The 19,521-nt window shown below is 40.1% G+C and overlaps 1 protein-coding gene across 1 annotated transcript in view; it reads left to right on the top strand.

Moving 5' to 3' along the window:
• ap1m1 (adaptor related protein complex 1 subunit mu 1) overlaps positions 1 to 19,521 on the top strand; it is a 103,280-nt gene that overhangs the window by 35,564 nt on the left and 48,195 nt on the right. Inside the window, exons 9-10 of the mRNA XM_060846409.1 lie at positions 157 to 315; positions 4,006 to 4,131. Of these exons, the coding sequence (XP_060702392.1) occupies positions 157 to 315; positions 4,006 to 4,131 (285 nt within the window). The remainder of the gene's footprint in view (positions 1 to 156; positions 316 to 4,005; positions 4,132 to 19,521) is intronic.

The raw sequence follows: 19,521 nt of genomic DNA, 5'->3' as shown, positions 1-19,521 counted from the left end.
GTATAATTCTGGTGTCAATCATTTGTATGTTGAATTGTACCTCCGATTTGAGTGCGTAACAGAAGGTGTAACTTTAATTGAATATGTCATGTGCTGTGTTTTTGCGTTATCAATGAATAGACATCAAAAACTACAAAAATGTGTCTCCTTCTCCAGGCAAAGAGTCAGTTCAAACGTAGATCGACGGCCAACAATGTCGAGATCCACATTCCAGTCCCAAACGATGCAGACTCGCCCAAGTTTAAGACCACAGTGGGTAATGTGAAATGGGTGCCAGAAAGCAGTGAAATAGTATGGTCAATCAAATCATTCCCGGTAAGGATCCTTTTTATTGGTTATCGGAGTGATGATTTAAAAATTTTTCAAGTGGATTGATCAGATTTTTGTTCAGCGAGGGTATTAGGGCTCTTGGAGTTTATTTTCTGTGTATAGTAAAGACTATTTTAAAAAGCAAGCCTGTGAACTATGTATTGAAATCTAGAAACCGACTTGGAAGGCTAAGTGCTTATTTCACCATTCAAATATATCACGGCCAATTAGTGTTTTAACTTGTTTGTTTTAATTTCTTTGGTTTCATAAGTCTTAATACCATTGTTTTAAGAAAAAATCTGATCAGAATACTTCGATAATTTTAATTGCCCCAATGTCAAAGGCTTTTATGTAAGGAAGTGCTTCTGGATATTGCTCTGACTGGTTGAATTCTAAGATTTTCGATCCCCTTTTCCAATGGACTCCCTCGGTCGATAGAACTGGTTTCCCTCTATTAAACGTTCTTTTCATCATCGTAAACAATCCAGTTCAGTCTCTCTTCATCTCCAATCAAGAGAAAACAAGCCCAGTCAATGCACTGGTTGTTTTCACTAACTGCTGCTAGACAGGAAACAGAGTGAGGATAAAGCTTTATTCAGCCTGACAGAGATGGAAACTTTGGTGTCTTAGAAGGAACAATATTGGGACCACTGTTTTTGACATTTTGATAACACTTTTGACTTGGAATTCAAAGCACAACTTCTAAATTGCAGTGACATCAAATTAGGGGAGGGCACTATCAATAATGACAGATGAGGACACATGCTAGTTACTTTAATCAGCCTGTGTGGATGTGTTATGACATACCTCCCATGCAGGTGGGACTTGAACCCAGGCCTTCTAGTCTAGAGGTAGGAACCTACAATTGCACCACTAAAACCTCATCGAGCAAATTTAAGATTACATTAATCAAGCTGTGGAATGGCAATAAGTTGGCAAATTATATTACTTGCAAAGTAAGAATCTGGATTGATGATCAAAGAGATTTGAGAAAAGGAATATGTAAATCACTAAATGTGGCAACACAAGTGAACAAGGCTATAAAAAAAACCCAGCTTACTTTGTAGAAGACATAATTTGAAATGTGGAGAGGTTATCCTGAGCTTGTACTGAACTTTAATTAGACTATTCTTGTAAGTTTTGAACAGTTAGCATAAATAACCCATGTTATAAAATTAATAAATTGCTGGAGAGAGATCTATTGCTGAAGTTTTTTCTATCTTGCACTGATCAGGAAAATGAAAAAATGCCAAATTGCAAACAATTACAGTTTATACCATGGTGAGCAGGATGTTGATTTGCTGACATGGATTGGCCAAAGCTTTGCCAAGATACAGGATATTATAGGCTCCAAAGTTTCCTGGCTAATTCAAAAAGGCCATAAGGCCTGAGCAAATTCCTTATATTTGCAAATTATCAAAATCTGATATTTCTAGCAGGTTTAATTAACCATGTATGAGGCTTGATTGATTATTTTAAATTAGTTGTTACTACAGCAGACAGGTTGGGCAGAGAGTCTGTGTAAGACTAGTGGATGGATAAATTGATGGGGACTTTGTAAGACTGTGAGGGATGGATGAATGGGCAGATAGGCAGGTGGATTTTGAGAGACTGAAGGCCAGACTGAGGGACAGACCAAAGTTAGACATCAGCAATATAAGCCCTTCATTCCTGATGAAGGGCTTATGCCCGAAATGTCGAATTTCCTGTTCCTTGGATGCTGCCTGACCTGCTGCGCTTTAACCAGCAACACATTTTCAGCAATATAAAATATTCAAGTATTCACAAAAGGAATTCAGTGTGATGAGAATGTGGAACTAGCTCCACAGAGTGGTTGAGGCAAATTAAAATGATGTATTTCATGGAAGTTAGATGAAAAGATGAGGGAGAATTAGAGGATTATACTAATAGCTGTGTTAATAACTAAATAAAAACAAAGTACTGCAGATGCTGGCAGCATCTGTAGAGAGCTGAAAATGTGTTGCTGGAAAAGCGCAGCAGGTCAGGCAGCATCCAAGGAACAGGAGATTCGACTTTTCGGGCATAAGCCCTTCTTCAGGAATCTGTAGAGAGAAAAACAAAGTCAGCGCTTCAAGTCCGATATGACACCTCCTCAGAACAGATATAAGCGAGAGATTGGGAACATGCCCGAGTGGAGAGTAAATTTCTACATGAACTGGTTGGGCTGATGGCCTATTTCTGTGAAATTCTTTATGTAATTTGATCACTTGTCCACTCTTCACCTCGCATTCTAATTCAAATTGCAATACAGATCAATAATGCTTAGTGTGTGAGGTGTGTCATTTCAACAGGATTCCTTAGACTCACCATATTTAGCAGTAAATCATCAGATAATGAGCTGATCTCACCTCCACCCCGAGTTTTGTTCAGGAATGTGTGCTCCACAGTTGTGAACATCATATTCTGTGTATCCTTATCACATGTGCTATTCCTCTTCCCATATCCCTTTTATCCCCTTTCCTTGCCATTATTCTACCTATTCATCAGTGTTGACATGCTCCTTTGGTTTCTTGCTTCATAGTTCTATTTCTTTAGTTCCTAAAAATATTTATTTTGTCATCTTTGCTGTATGTCACACCACTGCCCACTTCTAACCACTGTGAAACTACTCTGATTTCTTATGCATTAGTTATTCACTTTTCACCAGGCTTTTGAATTTAATTTGTTACTCCCTTAACTGAATTTTCTTTCTTCGGTAGTCTCAATTCTATTACCTAATAGGTACATTTAAGTATTTTGTGTTGTTCAGTGTAATTGTAAAGATTCTCTCTAGAAACATTACATGATTAATGGCACCCATTTGTTTCTTAAATGATCCCAGGTTTTTGGCTTCACTGTGCTGTCTGGGTCGATTCCATGTGTTGATCTTTCTTTGCAGAGAACTTGCTGACCTCCATCCTAAATGTGCCTTTTACTAATTTTAACTGGTGTCCTCTTGTTTTATTCTCAGAGCCTAGTTTGGAATAATTTTTTGGGTTTGCCTGTTATCTAGTATCTCTCTATTATCCTCCCCTAAAATGTTCCATTCCAGGAATGTTTTTCTGCATGACTCAGACCTTTGACACTGACAAGCCGACCCCACCTTGTGACTCTCTTCTTCAATGCCTTTCGTGCTGGTATGTCCAGTGACCTGAACTTAAGATGCACACTGACCAGTGCCCAATACATGTACATCACATTTCCTAACTTGGATCTGCTTTTCTCTATAGTTCCTAATTCTACTAGTTTTATTGGATGCTGCTCTGCGTTGGTTGCACTTGTGGAGGATTGAATATGCTAATATCCTGCGGTCTCTTTCAATTTTCTTGTTGTTTGGGTACCACATTGTGCTCATTTTCCCTTCCTATGTGAGTACTCCTCACTTGTCTGTATTAAGTTGCATTCACTGTAGCTTTGCAGACTTGCATGTTTTGTCCAACTTGTTTATTTGTGGTTCTTAGCTACCTAGTTCTACTGTTCCTCCTTAGTTGGCAGTCTCTGTAACTTAGACAAGTTTTCACAGATGCAAGCTTTATGCCCAAATTATAACAACATTGAAGTTTGAGTTTGGCTATGAGTGGGAGAGTCATGCTCAGATGCAGGAATAGTAATGGGCTGCTTGGAGATGTGCAGTAAATGTGATCACGTTCAGTGTCCTCTTGCCTGTCTGACTTGATTTTTCATCTCTGTCTGCAGGGTGGAAAGGAATATCTGATGAGAGCACATTTTGGACTCCCTAGTGTGGAAGCCGAAGACAAAGAGGGAAAGCCACCCATCAGTGTGAAGTTTGAAATTCCCTATTTTACCACTTCAGGAATACAGGTAGGTGCATGGTGCACTCATGAACAATAGATGGCGGTATTGCTTTTTTAACTCAAAATTTGGAAACAGTCTGTTGAGACAATCTTTGGAGGGACATTGTAAGCACATTTTGTTTATGATTTCCATAATTCCAATTACATTCCTCTCTCTGATGTCCCTCCAGATAGCTCTGGCTGAATTTTTGATTCACGCGACAAGCAATTTACATAAGTTGTTGACTGTTTTAGATCTGTGATTGCTTTCCCAAACCTCCACATCACCCACTGCAACCACAACAGTTGTTAATAATGAAGTAAATGAGGATCCATCCCAGTTAAGTCCCTACTCTGTCCTCTAATCCAATGGCTGTGGTTTAACATTAGAGGATTAAATAAAAATTGGCAATAAGCTTTGCTGACAGCTGTTTGGGACAAGCACAGAACTTCGTCCCAGTGCGTGATAACTTTGATTATACCAAGGTGAATCTGTAGTTTTCATTAATGTTTCACACGGCTGATTAACAAAGGCAGTTGCTACCTGTGTTATGTATCAATTGCTCTGAGACTGCTTTCAGTAGTGTGCAAGAGCAAGACGGAGATCATTCAGCCCCTCCCCTTTTCAATTAGTTAGAACCCATCTTGATTTAATATCCTTTGCCTAACAAAAATCCTCCAATTTCAGTTGATCCTTACACTCAACAGCTTTTTGATGGAGAGCATTCCAGGTTTCCATCCTCAGCCCTGACATCCGTAGCTATTGATAGCTCATTCATCTTTGAATCCCTAGCTTCTGGTTCCATGGGTTGAGCAGAAAAAATTTGACTGTGTACTCATTGGCTGTTGTGTTTCTTACACGAGAACAGTGATTGCATTTCAAAGAAAATGAAAAGTGCTTTGAGATACCTGGTGATCGTGAAAAACACTATACAAATCTGTTTTTCTTTACGTAAAGAAACTTGAAGAAACATTTAATTGTGTGTAATATACAATATATTTATACACCTGCTCAAAGAAGAAATTGAATGCATTCCACAGTGATTGTGGTTTGTCCAGACTAGTTAAAGCTGTTCACTTCAGATCAAAAGCTTGGGTCTTTTGTACATTAATCTACCTCCATGCAGATTGCAGCCAGGGTTTTATGGCAGTAACAAAGTTTGAATTTAAATGGGAAGATTATATTCCCAATTAAAATTATGGACTCTCTATAACTTAATGTCAGAAACAAGTCTTCTCAAAACTCGCTCACAAGTCTTCCAAGTTCCTTGAATTAACAAAGAACTCATTTATTGCAAAAAAGCTTACTTGAGTAAAGGTGCAAAGTTTATTAACAAAAGTTAAAGCATGAAGCAGCTATCCTCTTGAAAAATAACAGACGTGCTCAGCTTTCTCCAAACACATGAATATCGAAAACTGTGCAGTTCCAACTGGTCAAGTGACAGTAATATTTGGAAAATATTCATTAATTCAATTCATTAATTGTCGCAATCACTGATCTACAGCTAAAGTCACTTTTCATCAAAGCTCTTGACACTGAATTTCCTCCTGGATTAGTCATGGTTTGAATTTTTTAATCTTTTTCTGGAGGTAGTGATGCAGATTCCAAGTACTTTTAAAAGCAGAAACAAGGCCTTCCATTGGGTTTTCAACTCAGAAAATTAGATGCGAGGTATCTCACGGAGTGAAGGGATTAAGGCTGCGCTCCCCTGCGGCAAGTTCTGTGTCTTTGTTCATTTTAGACCCATGGCCTGGATAATGTGCCGTCTTTTTGAAAGCATTGCACACTTGGTGACTACAGTCAAGTCATTTGCGTTTTTCACGAATGTACCATTTTTGCTCTATTGTGTTTTTATCAACAACTTCATGATTAATATTTATGTCCACTATAGATTCTAAATAAATACTTCAGGTCACACATCATAGCAGAAGATAGAAAACAGGTTACTATGTCTATACAGGGACTCTTTGAACAGAAAATGGACAGCATTGCAGATGCTGGGAGTATTGTTTTGGGTGTTAAGTTGTCTCTGAGCATTAAACAAATGACCTTGCTGCCTTGCAGTACACACTGAACCTGCAAGATTTGACTGCAACGATCATTCCAATGCTAGCAAGTTTTGAGCACATTTCCTTGCAGAGGTATCATTGCAAAGCCCTAAATTTGGTCATATTTGGCTCCAGTTGACTGGATGAGAAATGTTGTAATAATGAAAATTACCAAAACCCTACTTTGTTTATTGTTTGTTTTTTCCTTCTATTTTCTTTAAAACAAATAAACCTTGGTTTTGGTCTTGGTGTAACTGTGTCTGCACCCATAATCGGATCAGCGATGATCTTATTGAATAGCAGAGCAGGTTCCATCAGCGTAATGGGCTCCTTCTGTTATTTCATAACATCCAGCACAGCTGTGGTAAATGTAGAATCTCAGAACAGTTACTGCACAGAAAATGCAATCCATCTACATCACAATGTCAATTCTGGAGCTTGTGGGGCTTGAACTGGTAACTTCTGGCCTAGCATTGTGAGAGCTTTCGAACAATTGGCTAACTTGCAATTTTTTCATCTTCAAATGATTACCCTCTTAAAAGGTGCAATCAAATTTGCCTTCAGCATCCATTCAGATTGTTGATTCCAGATCCTAACAATTCTGCATTGAGGAATAGTTTTCTTATGTTGCTTTTTGTTCTCAGTTTTTCAACTTTGTCTTGACCTGTCATAATTTTGAATACCTCTATCAAATCTCGTCTGCTTTGCCTTCTCTAAGGAAACACGCCTAACTTCAGTCCATCCATGTAATTGAATTCCTGCATCTTTGAAGCCATTGTCAAATGTTTACAGCACCCACTGTAAAGCCTGGTCATCCTTGTCGACTTAAGGTCAAGTTAGCGTTTTATGGAGGCTCAATGTATCTTCCTTGCTTTTGTGTTCATGTCTCAATTTGTAAAGTCCAGGATACCATATTCCTTTTTAACTAGTTTCCCAAATTGCACAGTCTTTCAACCATTTCTAAATACATATCTCCAAGTCTCTGTTAGATTCATAGAATCCCCTACAGTATGGAAGCAGGCCATTTAGCCCATTGAGTTCACCACCAACCCTCCAAAGCGCATCCCAACCAGACCCAACTTCCTTCCCTACCTAACTCTCTAACTCTGTATTTCCCATGGCAAATTCACCTTTTCTCCACAAATGGCGATTTAGCATGGCTAATTCACCTAACCTATCTATGGACTGTGGGAGGAAATTGGTGCACCTAGAAGAAATCCGCACAGACACTGGGGAGAGTGTGCAAACTCCATACAAGAGTTTGCCTGAGGGTAGTATCGGACTCTGGTCTCTGGCGCTGTGAGGCAGCAGTGCTAACCACTGTGCCTTGCACTTGTATTAAAATTATGTCCTTATTTTATATTATAATCATCAGTCAAACTCCCATGTGTTATTAGCCCGATATATCATAAACACTGTTTATCTGCTTCATCTCTTTTTTGTTTGGTCACTGAGGGATTTCTGGCTTTAGATGCTTTTCCTTTCCCATCTTGGAAGTGTACTTCAATACCTGAGCCATCTCCCCTTTAAGGCAGCATAGGAGAAAGCAACCTCCCATTCCCTCTGCCCTTTCTATGAAACACTTCTACATTTCATGAGGGAGTTGATGTTTCTTAAGTGACTTGAAAACCCAGTGGTTCAATGGAAGATCTCGCCTCCACAAGTGCAGAGTTCTTGAAGTAGTCTGAATTTGCACCACTTCTTCCAGAAAAACTCAGTTTTATGTGTCAGTCTTTATTTCCAGCTTATGTTGCACAGGTCTATTCTTAACCCACTGAAATTGCACTCCTGCAGTTAACTATATTTTACCCTGGTTTGCACCTTGTCTTTTCCTATTGCTGATCTAAACCTTATAGTACAGTGATCGCTTCTCTAAATGTTCCCTTTGTGACACTTGATGCATTTGTTCCATCTGATTTTTGGAAGAAAATCTGGCAAACCTCCTCCTGCAATAGGCTGAAGAAGTTTTCCTGAACGTGCTTCAGAAATTCCCAATTGTCACTCCTCTGCTGTTTCATGGATCTATATAATTTCTCTCTAAATTTGCTCCTCTATCTTTCCAAAGAGTAGTCTGTGAGAATACATCCCAGGAGTGTAATTGTACCTTTTAATTGTTTCTTAATCTCACATTGAACAAGTTAAATAGAGGGGGAAAGATATTGTATAAATAACATGAATGTGAAGATTAAATAAGAGATGACAGTAAAGTCATACTCCGATAAAGAATAAGAGGAACAAATGCTGTTGATACATAACTATAAAAAGCCATTTTTTAAACAAAAGGAAAAGGAACCACTAATATAGATAACTTAAGCTACTTGACATTCAAAATAAAACAAAGGAACTGAAGCAGCAGACTGGCAAGAAATCATAAGTAGCATCAATAACTAAATCATACCTGTGTAAAGAAAACTGACAAGTACAAATTACATGTATCGCAATCAGAACTGATTGGCAAAGCAGGAGGTGGTGAGTGGTTATTTAATTAAAGGTTACATAATTTCATCAGAGAATAGACAGAGACAGCTAACAAAAGATTAGAAACTTGATGTATCTATATCTAAGTAAAACGTTGGTAGGGATCAGTTGCCGTAAAATAAATCAAGCAGTGGAAGTGGAGGAAAAAATATATAAACAAACATGAAATAAGTAAACAGCATAGAGTAATAATTGAGAGATTTTAATTACACCAAAAGAAACAGCTAAGAATTGTAGACTTTTACAGTAAAGAAGGAGGTTGTTCAGCCCATCATGTCGTGCTGCTTTCTGAAAGAGCTACCCAGCTAGTCCGATTTCCTAACCCTATCCCCATAGTGCTCTAGATTCAACACTTTTCATATAAGTGGCATGAAAAGGGACCCAAAGATGGACTTTGTTTTTACATTGGGTGCAATACTCCATTCTTGCACAGTATGTTAAAAGTGCCACAGAGACCATCCTGATAGGATTAACCACAAAGTCAGGGAGGAGATTGCAGAGCCCTTGGCTTTGATCTTTATGTCATCATTGTCTACAGGAATAGTGCTGGAAAACTGATGGATAGTAAATGATGTCCCCTTGTTCAAGAAGGGGAGTAGAGGCAACCCTGGCAATTATAGACCAGTTGTGGGCAAGTTTTTGGAAAGGATTATAAGAGACTGTTTATAATCATCTAGAAAGAATTATGTTGATTAGGCATAGTCAACACGGTTTAAGAAGGGTAGATCGTGCTTCACAAACCTTATGAGTTCTTTAAGATGGTGACCAAACTGGTGAATGAGGTTAAAGCGGTTGATGTGGTGTATATGGATTTCAGTAAAATGTTTGATAAGGTTCCCCATGATAAGCTATTGCACAAAATACGGAGGCATGGGATTGAGTGGTTTGGATCAGGAATTGGCTATCTGTAAGAAGACAAAAGGTGGTGGTTGATGGGAAGTGTTCATTCTGGGGTTCAGTTACTAGTGGTGTACCGCAAGGATCTGTTTTGGGACCACTGCACTTGGTCATTTTTATAAATGGCCTAGATGAGGGCGTAGAAGTACGAGTTAGTGAATTTATGGATGATGTTAGGGTCGGTGGAGTAGTAAACAGTGCCAAAGATGTTGCAGGTTACAGAGGGACATAGATGAGTTGCAGAGCTGGGCTGCGGTGTGGCAAATGGAGTTTAATGCAGAAAAGTGTGAGGCGATTCACTCCGGAAAGAGTAACAAGAATACATAGTACTGGGGTAATGGTAAGATTCTTGGTAGTGTGGATGAGCAGAGAGATCTGTGTCCATGTGCATAGATCCCTGAACGTTGCCACCCAGATCGGTATGGTTATTAAGTAGGCATTTCATTGGTAGAGAGATTGAGTTTCAGAACCATAAGGTCATATCGCAGCTGTACAAAACTCTGGTGTGGCCACAATTGGAGTATTGCATACAGTTCTGATTGCTGCATAGATAGGAATGATGTAGAAGCATTGGAAAGGATGCAGAGGAGATTTACCAGGATGTTGCCTGGTATGGAGGGAAGGTCTTATGAGGAAAGGACTTGAGGCTGTTTTTGTTAGAGAGAAGAAGGTTGAGAGATGACTTAATAAAGGCATAGAAGAAAATCAGAGGATTAGATAGGGTGGACAGTGAGGGCCTTTTTCCTCGGATGATGATAGCTAGCATGAGGGGACATAGTTTTAAGTTGAGGGGTGATAGATTTCAGACAGATATTAGAGGTAGAGCCTTTACTCAGAGTAGTAAGGACATGGAATGCCCTACCTGTAACTGTAGTGGACTCATCAACATTAAGGGCATATAAATGGTCATTGGATAGATACATGGATGATAATGGAATAGTGTAGATTAGAAGGGCTTTAGATTGGTTTGACAAGTTGGTGGAACATCAAGAGCTGAAGGGTCTGTACTGCACTGTAATGTTCTACGTTCTATAACTTAAAGTTGACATAACAAATGAGAGGAGTATGCGGAGGGAAACACCTGGACAACAGGAGTCATAACATGATGAGGTTTATAGTTGTTGAGAAGATCATGATTAGAACTAAGACCAAACTAGTAAATTAAGGAAAGAAACTAACTTTGTGGATAAGAATGGAAGGATACAAAGTATACCAGAAATGCACTGACAAAATGGGAATAGAGCAGAACTGGTTTGAGATCTTGGAGAAGATTTGTGGATCATTTTGTTGGTTTGCTTGCTGAGCTGGTGGGTTTGTTCTCGGATGTTTCCTCACCATGCTAGGTGAAGCGTTGGTGTTCTATCCCATTTGCTATTTGTGTGTCTTGGGTTGTTATGGTGGGTTATATCATTTCCGGTTCTGTTTCTCAGAGGTTGGTAAATGAGGTCCAAATCTATATGTTTATTAATGGAGTTCAGGTTTGAATTCCAGGCCTCTAGGATTTCCAGCAAATGTCTTTGTTTTGTCTGTCTCAGCATGAATGCGATGTCCCAGTCGAACCGGTGTCCCTGTTTGTCTTTGTGTATGGATACCAGTGATAGTTGGTGCTCATGTAACCTGGTGATTATTTTCCTGCTGGTTTACTCAATGTAAAGTTTGTTGCAGTCCTTGCAGGCTATTTTATATATTGTGTTTGTTCTGCTGCTTGTGGGTATGGGGTCCTTTAAATTCATCAGTAGTTGTTTCAGTGTGGTGGTAAGCACTTATCGGGCGGCTGTTCATGAATATGTTGTTATAGGTGTTTCTCCTCCACTTATCGTATTTCCAGGGTGCTGAAGTATGCTGTGGCTCATTTGAATTGTGTCCTGGTACAACTCTGTGGGATGGTTGCTTTTATAGCTGAGTATCTGGTCGGTGTGTATGGCTTTCCAGTAAATGCTGGTCTGCAGTTCTTCATTGGCTTTTCATTCTACGATGATGTCCAAGAAGGGGAGTCAGTTATTGTTCTCTTCCTCTTTGGTGAATTTTATGTTGTCTGTGTTTGTAGGTTTCTTCTAATTTGTCATGTTTCATAATGATAAAGGTTTAGATCAGAATGGTGCTAGAAAAGCACAACAGGTCATGATGATAAAGGTGTCATCCACATAGTGGACCCAAAGCCAGATCGTGGGAAGGGCTGTTCATTCTAACCTCTGTGTAACTGCTACTGCTATAAGTACTGATATCGGTGATCCCATAGATGTCCTGTTGATTTGTTTGTAAATCTTATTATTGAAGGTAAAGTGGGTTGTGAAGCACCGATCTAGTTTGAGGATGCTTTCCTTGCTGATGGAGTTGGTGCTGTACTCCTGGTTTGTCTAGCAGTGAGGTCAGTATTTCTTTGGCTAGGGTTTTGTTTATTGATGTGAATAGGGCCATTTTGTTGTCCTCTATCTTGGTGTCTTTGATGTTAAGGTATTGTTGTGGTTCTGTTCGCCGAGCTGGAAGTTTTTGCTGCAAACGTTTCGTTCCCTGGCTAGTGCTATTGGAGCCTCCTGTGAAGCGCTGCTTTGATGTTTCTTCCGGTATTTATAGTGGTTTGTTCTTGCCGCTTCCGGGTGTCAGTTTCAGCTGTAGTGGTTTGTATATGGGGTCCAGGTCCATGTGTCTGTTAATGGAGTGTTTGGATGAATGTCATCCACAAACTCCATTAACAGACACATGGACCTGGACCCCATATACAAACCACTACAGCTGAAACTGACACCCGGAAGCGGCAAGAACATCCATCAACAGACACATCGACCTGGACCCCACATACAAATTACTACAGCTGAAACTGACACCCGGAAGCGGCAAGAACAAACCACTATAAATACCGGAAGAAACATCAAAGCAGCGCTTCACAGGAGGCTCCAATAGCACTGATGATGTTCCCTAGCCAGGGAACGAAACGTTTGCAGCAAAAACTTCCAGCTCGGCGAACAGAACCACAACAACGGACACCCGAGCTACAAATCTTCAACCAGACTTTAAATGTTAAGGTATTCTTGAGTGGAGTGGATTGAGTCTTCTATTGAGGTGTTGTAGTTTTTGTTGCAGTTCCTTTACTAGCCTGTTTGAGAGTGTGCTGGGACTGTGGGTCTGAGGAGGGGCCCCTTGTTTGTGTACCTTTGGTAATCCATAGAAATGGGGTGTGTTAGACCCTTCTGGTTTAATTCTTTGGAGGTCTGTCTTGGTAATTTCATGTGTCTTGTGTAGTTCCCTCAGGGTTCACTGTAATACAGTTTTCTAGCTGTGGAGTCTGGTCCATCACCACCTGTTGGTAGGTGTAGGTGTCAGTTAGTGTGTTTGCTTTTTCAATGTACTGTGTCCTATTCAGGATAACTGTCATATATCCTTTGTCTATAGTCAGGATTACACGATTACTGTCTTTTGAGTCCTTCCAGGGCTTTCCTTTCAAGTGTGTTGACGGTATTCCCTTCTTTCTTTCTACTTTATGTTGGTGCTCCTGTCTGTCTGCTGGCCTGCTGGGTTTCTCCTGTAAGTCCATTATCTTTTAGGGTTCATTTGTGTGCTGCTAGGAATCCCTTTTTGTCAATGACTCTTGTAGTTCATCCCTCGTACTAGGACGCCTCTCCCAGTGTGTGTGTGTGTGTGTGTGTGTGTGTGTGTGTGTGTGTGTGTGTGTGTGTGTGTGGTCGGTTGGATATGTTCTTTATCCAGGTTTCTGATCTGCTGTGAGAGAGCTTGGTTAGTTTTTCTTGTATGACCAGACCTTTCTTTGTCCTGGTCTGCTGCTGTTTAATGTTGATGACTAGGTCTAGCGTAGTTGTCCATTCATGGGTCAGTCACGTTAGTGTACAGAGTTTGTTGGTGTGAAATTTCTCATTTGTATGTGTGGAGTTGGTTGGTCATTTCTTATAATATTCTGCAGCCATTCTATACTGCTGTTCACCTGTCTTGTGAGGTGTTGAGAGGTGGTTTGTATTTGACACATTGTAGAATCTGTTTCCTGAGGCATTCATGTCGGAAGTACAGTTGCTGGCAATTGGATGGCTTCGGTTAATTTGCGCTTATAGCACCTGCAAGTGTTTGAAATCTTGGAGATGATTTGTAGCTCAGATTGTGGATCGGGTTGCCAGTTTGCTTGCTGAGCTAATGGGTTTATTTTCAGATGTTTCCTCACCATGCCAGGTAACATCAGTGAGCCTCAGGTGAAGCGTTGGTGTTTTGTCCCACTTGCTATTTATGTGTCTTGGTCTGTTTGGGTGTTTTCATTTCCAGTTCTGTTTCTGGTATTGATTTCAAACAATGACCAGTAGTTCCAGGAGAAATACATCGAATAGAAAATGAAAGGAAATAAAATCTTGTCAGTAATGACACATTTGCTAAACCCCTAGCCAATAGGGAAAAGGGTGATAAATGGCAATACTGCAAAATTAGGAAAGAGCCCTAGAAATAGGGGGGACAGAAAGTTATCCAAGGTTGTTGAGAGAGGTATTAAGGTATATTACTGATGTATTAATAAGTTAAAACCGTCAAGGGCTATATATTATAAATTTCCAGGTAATGAGAGCAAAATAGATATAAAGATATTAATCATAGAAAGATATTTGATAAATTTTTCAAACATGAGTGGATAAAATGCATGGTCAGGCTAGGTGGTATCTGTGCATCTTTAAAACAATGAAGGGAGAGGCACTACAAGTTTTGTAGTTATAGATTAACTATTTTTATTTTAGGAAGGAAACAGTGCCAGAGAATTGATTCGGATAGAACAATGCCAAGATATTAATCTGTTCTAAGATGTTATTGCATACCTCTAGCCCAGGTGGGACTTTAGCCCAGGCCTCCTGGCTCAGAGATAGGGATACTACCACTGCCCCAAAAGCCCTAGAACAAGTCCAAAGAGCTACGGATCAATTAACTGAACAGTGTATTCTTATTCAAGAGTGTTAAAGACCAACCTTTGAAAACTGGAAACAAATTAAAGAAGAGCTCCAATTTTGAAATTGGAGATCACTATTGACTCTACTTATGACATTCTTTGAAGAATTAACTAAGAGGGAAAATATGGGTAAGGGAGTAAACATAATGCATTTGGATTTACAAAAACGCTTTTGAAATGTTTCTGCATAGCACATTCTTGACTAAGGTCAGAATTCGTGGTATTGGACGTCAAGCAGCGGAATGGGCAGAAAAATGGCTACAACAGTGCAAGGATTCCAGATGATAGTCCAAACTGACATGATAGAAGGATTGGTTTCTGGGATTGCCAGAGTTCACCATTTATATCAACCATATGCCCTTAGGAATTGTGGTACTAAATTGGGAAGTGTAGTTATTACTAAAGACTGAGAAACTGCAGGAGGACAGTAATATACTTGCAGCTATATAATGAATGAAGGGATTTCAGTGTGACCATATACTGTTAGAGGTGAAGAATAAGGAGTCCACGTTCACATGAGAAAACAATTCTCAGAATGAGGTAGCAAAGCAGAAGGAACTATTGGACTGCGACACAAACATTTCTAAATGTAGTGTTGGAGATTGAAAAGATCATGAAAAAGTAAACACAGCAGTGGATGCTTTAGAGGAGTCATTGAACTCGAAGCATTAATTCTTTCTCTCAAAATACGACCAAACTTCCTGAGTTTCAGTAGCATTCTCTGTTTTTATTACAGCACTGGGTTAATTTCTGGGCAAGTGTGAAAATCAGGAAGCTTTATTCAATTTGTTTTTAAAAATCTTGATTCAACCACGGGAGAGCATTGAACAGTATTGACATCCATATTAGAAACATAACTTACTAAATGTTTTATCGGAACTGGGAGATTATGTCTTGTTAGGAAGGGTTGAAAAGCTTTGGGCTCTTGGCCCCCCCCCCCCCCCCCCCCCCCCTTATAGCTCAAACCTTCCAACCCTGGCAACATGCTTGTAAATATTTTCTGAATTCTTTCAAGTTTCACAACATCCTTCCTAGAGCTGGGAGACCAGAATTGGCCTAACCAATATCCTATACAGCTGCAACATGACCTCCCAACTCCTATACGCAATGCTCTGATCAATAAAGGAAAGCATACCAAATCCCGCCTTCACTATCCTATCTATCTACGAATCCACTTTCAAGCAACTATGAACCTGCACTCAAAGGTCTCTGTTCAGCAATACTCCCCAGGGCCTTCCCAATAAATGCACAAGTCCTGCCCTGATTTGCCTTTCCAAAATGCATCAGCTCACATTTATCTAAATTAAACTCCATCTGCCATTTGGCCCATCTGATCAGGATCTGGTTGTACTGAGATAACCTTCTTCGCTGTCCACTACACCTCCAATTTTGGTGTCACCTGCAAACTTACTACCTATACCTCCTATGTTCACATCCAAATCATTTATAAAAATGACAAAAAGTGGGGACCCAGCACCGATTCTTGTGGCACACCACTAGTCACAGGCTTCCAGTCTGAAAAACAACCCTCCCCCATCACCCTCTACTTTTGAGCCAGTTCTGTACCCAAATGACTAGTTCTCCCTGTATTCCATGCAATCTAACCTTGCTAACCAGTCTACCATGAGGAACCTCCTCAAACTCCTTACTGAAGTCCATATCGATCACATCCACTGCTCTTCCTTCATCAATCCTCTTTGTAACTATTTCAAAATACCCAATCCAGATGTGACTTCCCACACACAAAGCCATGTTGACTATCTTTAATCAGTCTTTGCCTTTCCAAATACATAGGAATCCTGTTTTTCAGATTCCCTTTAACGGCTTACCTACCAGCGATGTCAGGCTCACTGGTCCATAGTTCCTGGCTTTTCCTTACCAAGTTTCTTAAATAATGGCACCACATTAGTCAACTTCCAGTCTTTCAGCACTTCATCTGTAATTATTGATGACCCAAGTATCTCAGCAAGGGCTCGAGCAATCACTTTCTTAGCTTCCTATAGAGTTCTAGAGTGCACATGGATCATTAGTAAATCCTATAAAAGGCTTCTGTGACGACAACATGATGAGTATGTAGAATATCCTCCTGTGGGGACCAATTAAAATAAATTCTAGAAATATATTTAAGGAAAATCTAGGCAAGGGCAAGAAGGAGAGGGGCAAAAAGAATATCTTGATAAAGTTAGCTGCAGGGTTGGGAGGAGACTCAAGTGGAGCAGAAATGATGCCATGGAACTATTGGCGGATATGTCCTGATTCTGTGGTGTAAATATTTTCTACTCTAACTGAAATACCATTCCAGGCTGTGCTAATGCAGTTTTTATCCAAAACTAACCAGGTAGGTATAATTGTGTCCAAATCCTATGCCAAACTAAGCAATATGAACAGATGACCCATCATTTAAGGAAGGAATGTTGTTCAGAAATATAATCTGTTTTGTCTGCTCTTGTTCTTTGTGAAAGTTGGCAGTGCATTTTAAACTGCTAATGCTTGTGAGGCTCAGTAGTACATTTGCTGCGGGCTGTGTATGTTAATTACTGCCAAATTCTTGATGAGTATATGGACTGAAAACATTCCAGAGACTGACTGTACAACTCTTGTCCTCTGAAACTTGAGTACATCCACAACAAGCCTGCTAAGTACTTCCAGCCTATTTTAATTCCATTATGATGTTGAGTTTTGTGTTTGTCTTGTACTAAAGGGTGGTGTAGAACTTAAAACTAGGGGGATAAGTCTGTCTGGTGAAGAGAAAGCAATGGGTATGCTCAATGGGGAAGCAGGACAGGGAATGATGAGAATGTTCACTGAGGAGGGAATCGTACAAAACAGAAGCAGGAGTGGGCTTAGAGCCTGCTCTGCCATTGAACATGATTACAACTGGTCATCCAAATCCATACCTAACATACTTTTTTTATATCCCTTTAGCCCTAAGAGAGATATCTAACTCCTTGAAAACATTTGTGCATCACCCCAAGTGATGATATGTTTTCTCATCTCACTGCTAAATGGCCTACCTCATATTCTTAGACTCTGACCCCTGGTTTTGGACTCCATGGTAATTGGATGATTCCTTCCTGTGTTTACCTTGTCTAATCCTGTTAGAATTTTATTGGTTATTTGAGATCCACCTCATCTTTCTAAACTCCAGGGAATATAGTCCTCATCAATCTAGTCTTTCCTCATACATCAATCCTGCTATCCAACGAATCAGTCTGGTAAACTCCTGCACTTAGTCTAACAGCATCCAAAGCTGGTTATTCATCTCATCTAAACTTGTTGCATGCAGATTGACTGGCATGTCTGTCCCCACACATTTCAAAATGAATCATGGGCAATGGCGTATCCTTAGCTTGTTGAAAGGTGCTATGGAAGAATTATTTCTGATTCTTCTTTATTTGAGGGCTCACTAACCAGGGGCACAGTTTTTTAGATAAGGCATTGGAGAATTAGAGAGGATCTGAGTAAAATTATTTGCACATGGAGGTTTGTGGGCATCAGGAACTTAGTGCCTGAAAAGTTGGTAGAGATAGGAACCCTCAACATTTAAGAACTATTTATATGAGCACTTGAAATGCTATAGCATACAATACATTGGTCAAATTGCTGGAAAATGGGCCTACAATAGATGGATGGTGTGATGACCATTAAAGGACCTCTTTCTATACTGTGAAATCCTCTGACTCTGGTGTTTCCCTGTATAAATTCATCACATTTAAAGGTAATCAACAAGTTGTGATTTACTTTGAGATGGTCTGGTTTGTAAGTCAGCGGTGATATAAGTACAAGTTCATTTTTTTAAGCTTACTGTGACGTTGTCTGAGTTAACCCTCTTGTGGTTACCTTCACCTGATCCTAAAAAATAGACTAAATGTTCAATATTGTTTGGAAACTCTGACAAGTATAGCACCCAATAAATCAATGATTCTTCTGTGACTTCCATGTGTGAAGATCTGGATTTCTGAGCAAATGCAAGGAACTTATCCACACAGTTACAGGAACAGTCAGTACTGAAAACTTCCAGAAATCCATTGCAGATGACTGTACCATCCTGTACATTAGTGAGTAAATACAATGCAAGGCATTGCCTCATAGGATCCAGGCAAAGAAGCACTCTGTTCTCGCACTTCACCGGGTTAGGCAGGGACCACCCAGCAGAGGGTTCCCAACCTAGAATGGACTTTAGAGTCTGAACCAGACTTTAGAATGGATTTTAGTAACAAAGTTAGGATCAGGTTTAACCAAACCATTTTCTTTTGCCTTTACCATATAACCATAAGCTGTAGGAGCAGAATTAGGCCATTCAGCCCATCGACTCTACACTGCTGCTGAATCATGGCTAATATATTCTCCACCCATTCTCCCTGTAACCTTAACAATCAAGAACTTATTAGATTACTTACTTTATTAGATTAGATTACTTAGTGTGGAAACAGACCCTTCGGCCCAACAAGTCCACACTGACCCGCCAAAGCGCAACCCACCCAGACCCATTCCCCTACATTTACCCCTTCACCTAACACTACGGGCAATTTAGCATGGCCAATTCACCTGACCTGCACATTTTTGGATTGTGGGAGGAAACCGGAGCACCTGGAGGAAACCCACGCAGACACGGGGAGAATGTGCAAACTCCACACAGTCAATCGCCTGAGGTGGGAATTGAACCCAGGTCTCTGGCGCTGTGAGGCAGCAGTGCAAACCACCGTGCCGCCATTATTTATCTGTCTTAAATAAACTCAATGACTTGGCTCCACAGCCCTCTAAGGCAACGAGTTCCACAGATTGAGCACCCTCTGACTGAAGAACTTCCTCCTCACCTCAGTTCAAAAGGGTCATCCTTTCACTTTGAGGCTGTGCCCTTGGGTCCTAGTCTCTACTACTAGTGGAAATATCATTTCTGCATTCACTCTATCCAGGCCTCTCAGTATTCTGTAAATTTCAATCATAATCCCTCTTCATCCTTCTAAACTCTATTGAGTACCGATTCAGAGTCCTCAACTCATTGAATCTGTACAGTATGCAAGTCCACACTAACCCTCTGAAAAGCATCTCATCTAGACCCAT

The sequence above is a fragment of the Hemiscyllium ocellatum genome, chromosome 28 (assembly GCF_020745735.1).
Source record: "Hemiscyllium ocellatum isolate sHemOce1 chromosome 28, sHemOce1.pat.X.cur, whole genome shotgun sequence".
Lineage (NCBI taxonomy): Eukaryota > Metazoa > Chordata > Chondrichthyes > Orectolobiformes > Hemiscylliidae > Hemiscyllium > Hemiscyllium ocellatum.
This window is presented reverse-complemented; position numbering and strand designations above follow the sequence as displayed.